General features: G+C 43.5%; 1 protein-coding gene across 1 annotated transcript in view; it reads right to left on the bottom strand.

The window, feature by feature from the left end:
- Positions 1 to 1,137, bottom strand: part of FREM2 (FRAS1 related extracellular matrix protein 2) — a 198,320-nt gene that overhangs the window by 5,758 nt on the left and 191,425 nt on the right. Inside the window, exon 21 of the mRNA XM_003799707.1 lies at positions 698 to 824. Coding sequence (XP_003799755.1) covers positions 698 to 824 — 127 coding nt within the window. The remainder of the gene's footprint in view (positions 1 to 697; positions 825 to 1,137) is intronic.

The raw sequence follows: 1,137 nt of genomic DNA, 5'->3' as shown, positions 1-1,137 counted from the left end.
GTGAGGGTGCTCAGCACAGGGATAGGAGAGGGGGGAGGAGGGAGGGCAATCGTGGGACCTCACCTACTGTGCATAGTGTGAGGGTGTTCAGCACACCTCCTGCACAAAGGGCTCAACCACAACTTGAACTTTACCTTGGAAGTGAGAACAACGTAACCTAAATATTGGTACCCTCACATTAATATGAAACAAAAAAAAAAATTAAGAAAGAAAGAAAATATCTGTGAAATAGGCTAATTAGCTTCTCTTGCTTTGTGGGACCTGCTGACACTGGCTTGCTTACTTCACAGCTATCACTAAACCTCACCATGTGTGCTAAATTTTCTGCGAGGAGCCGAGTTGCAACCTTGAACAAGACAGGGATAATCTTTGCCTTATTTAAGATCTTATGTAGATGTAGCATTTGATTCCATACATGTTGACAAAACATTCAAGAAAAAAATCCAGGCTTGTTCCAAAAGTCACTTTGGTAAGGGAGACAGAGGTTAGCTTCTTCTGTATATATATAACTAACCATATTATATATATAAAACCGACTATTTTAAATGACTCTGTACACTTGCCAAAGTCGATACTCAGTTAAATTCTGAAATCCATGACAGAAGATAGAATTCTGCCCCCCAACACAGTGTCAGCAGAGCAAAGCACAACAGACTCCGTGACCAGCACAGCAGCCCTCTCGTCTGGAAAGTGATACCTTCTGCAAAAGCCACATCGCTGTCTTGCCCAAACTCCATGGATCCATCAGACAACCAGAGACTCTTCTTGGAAAGCAGGTACATTTGGGTATTCAAGCTAAACTCAGCTGCCACTGGATCACTGACCTACGACCAAGTGGAAAAGGCCTTTATGCACTGTTGGAGATTCTGACAGTGCACACACACGGTATTCACAGAGACTCACTCTAACTGTATGCTGACGGTGTACACACATGGGATTTACAGAGACTCACACTAACTGTATACTGACGGTGCACACACACGGTGTTCACAGAGACTCACTCTAACTGTATACAGTGTACACACACAGAGTTCACAGAGACTCACACTAACTGTATACTGATGGTGCACACACACAGAGTTCACAGAGACTCACACTAACTGTATACTGATGGTGCACACACACAGAGTTCACAGA

This window comes from Otolemur garnettii, unplaced genomic scaffold (assembly GCF_000181295.1).
Source record: "Otolemur garnettii isolate 467f Iridium unplaced genomic scaffold, OtoGar3 scaffold00154, whole genome shotgun sequence".
NCBI classification, from domain to species: Eukaryota; Metazoa; Chordata; class Mammalia; order Primates; family Galagidae; genus Otolemur; species Otolemur garnettii.
Note: the sequence above shows the minus strand (reverse complement) of the source record. Positions and strands in the feature narration are given on the sequence as shown.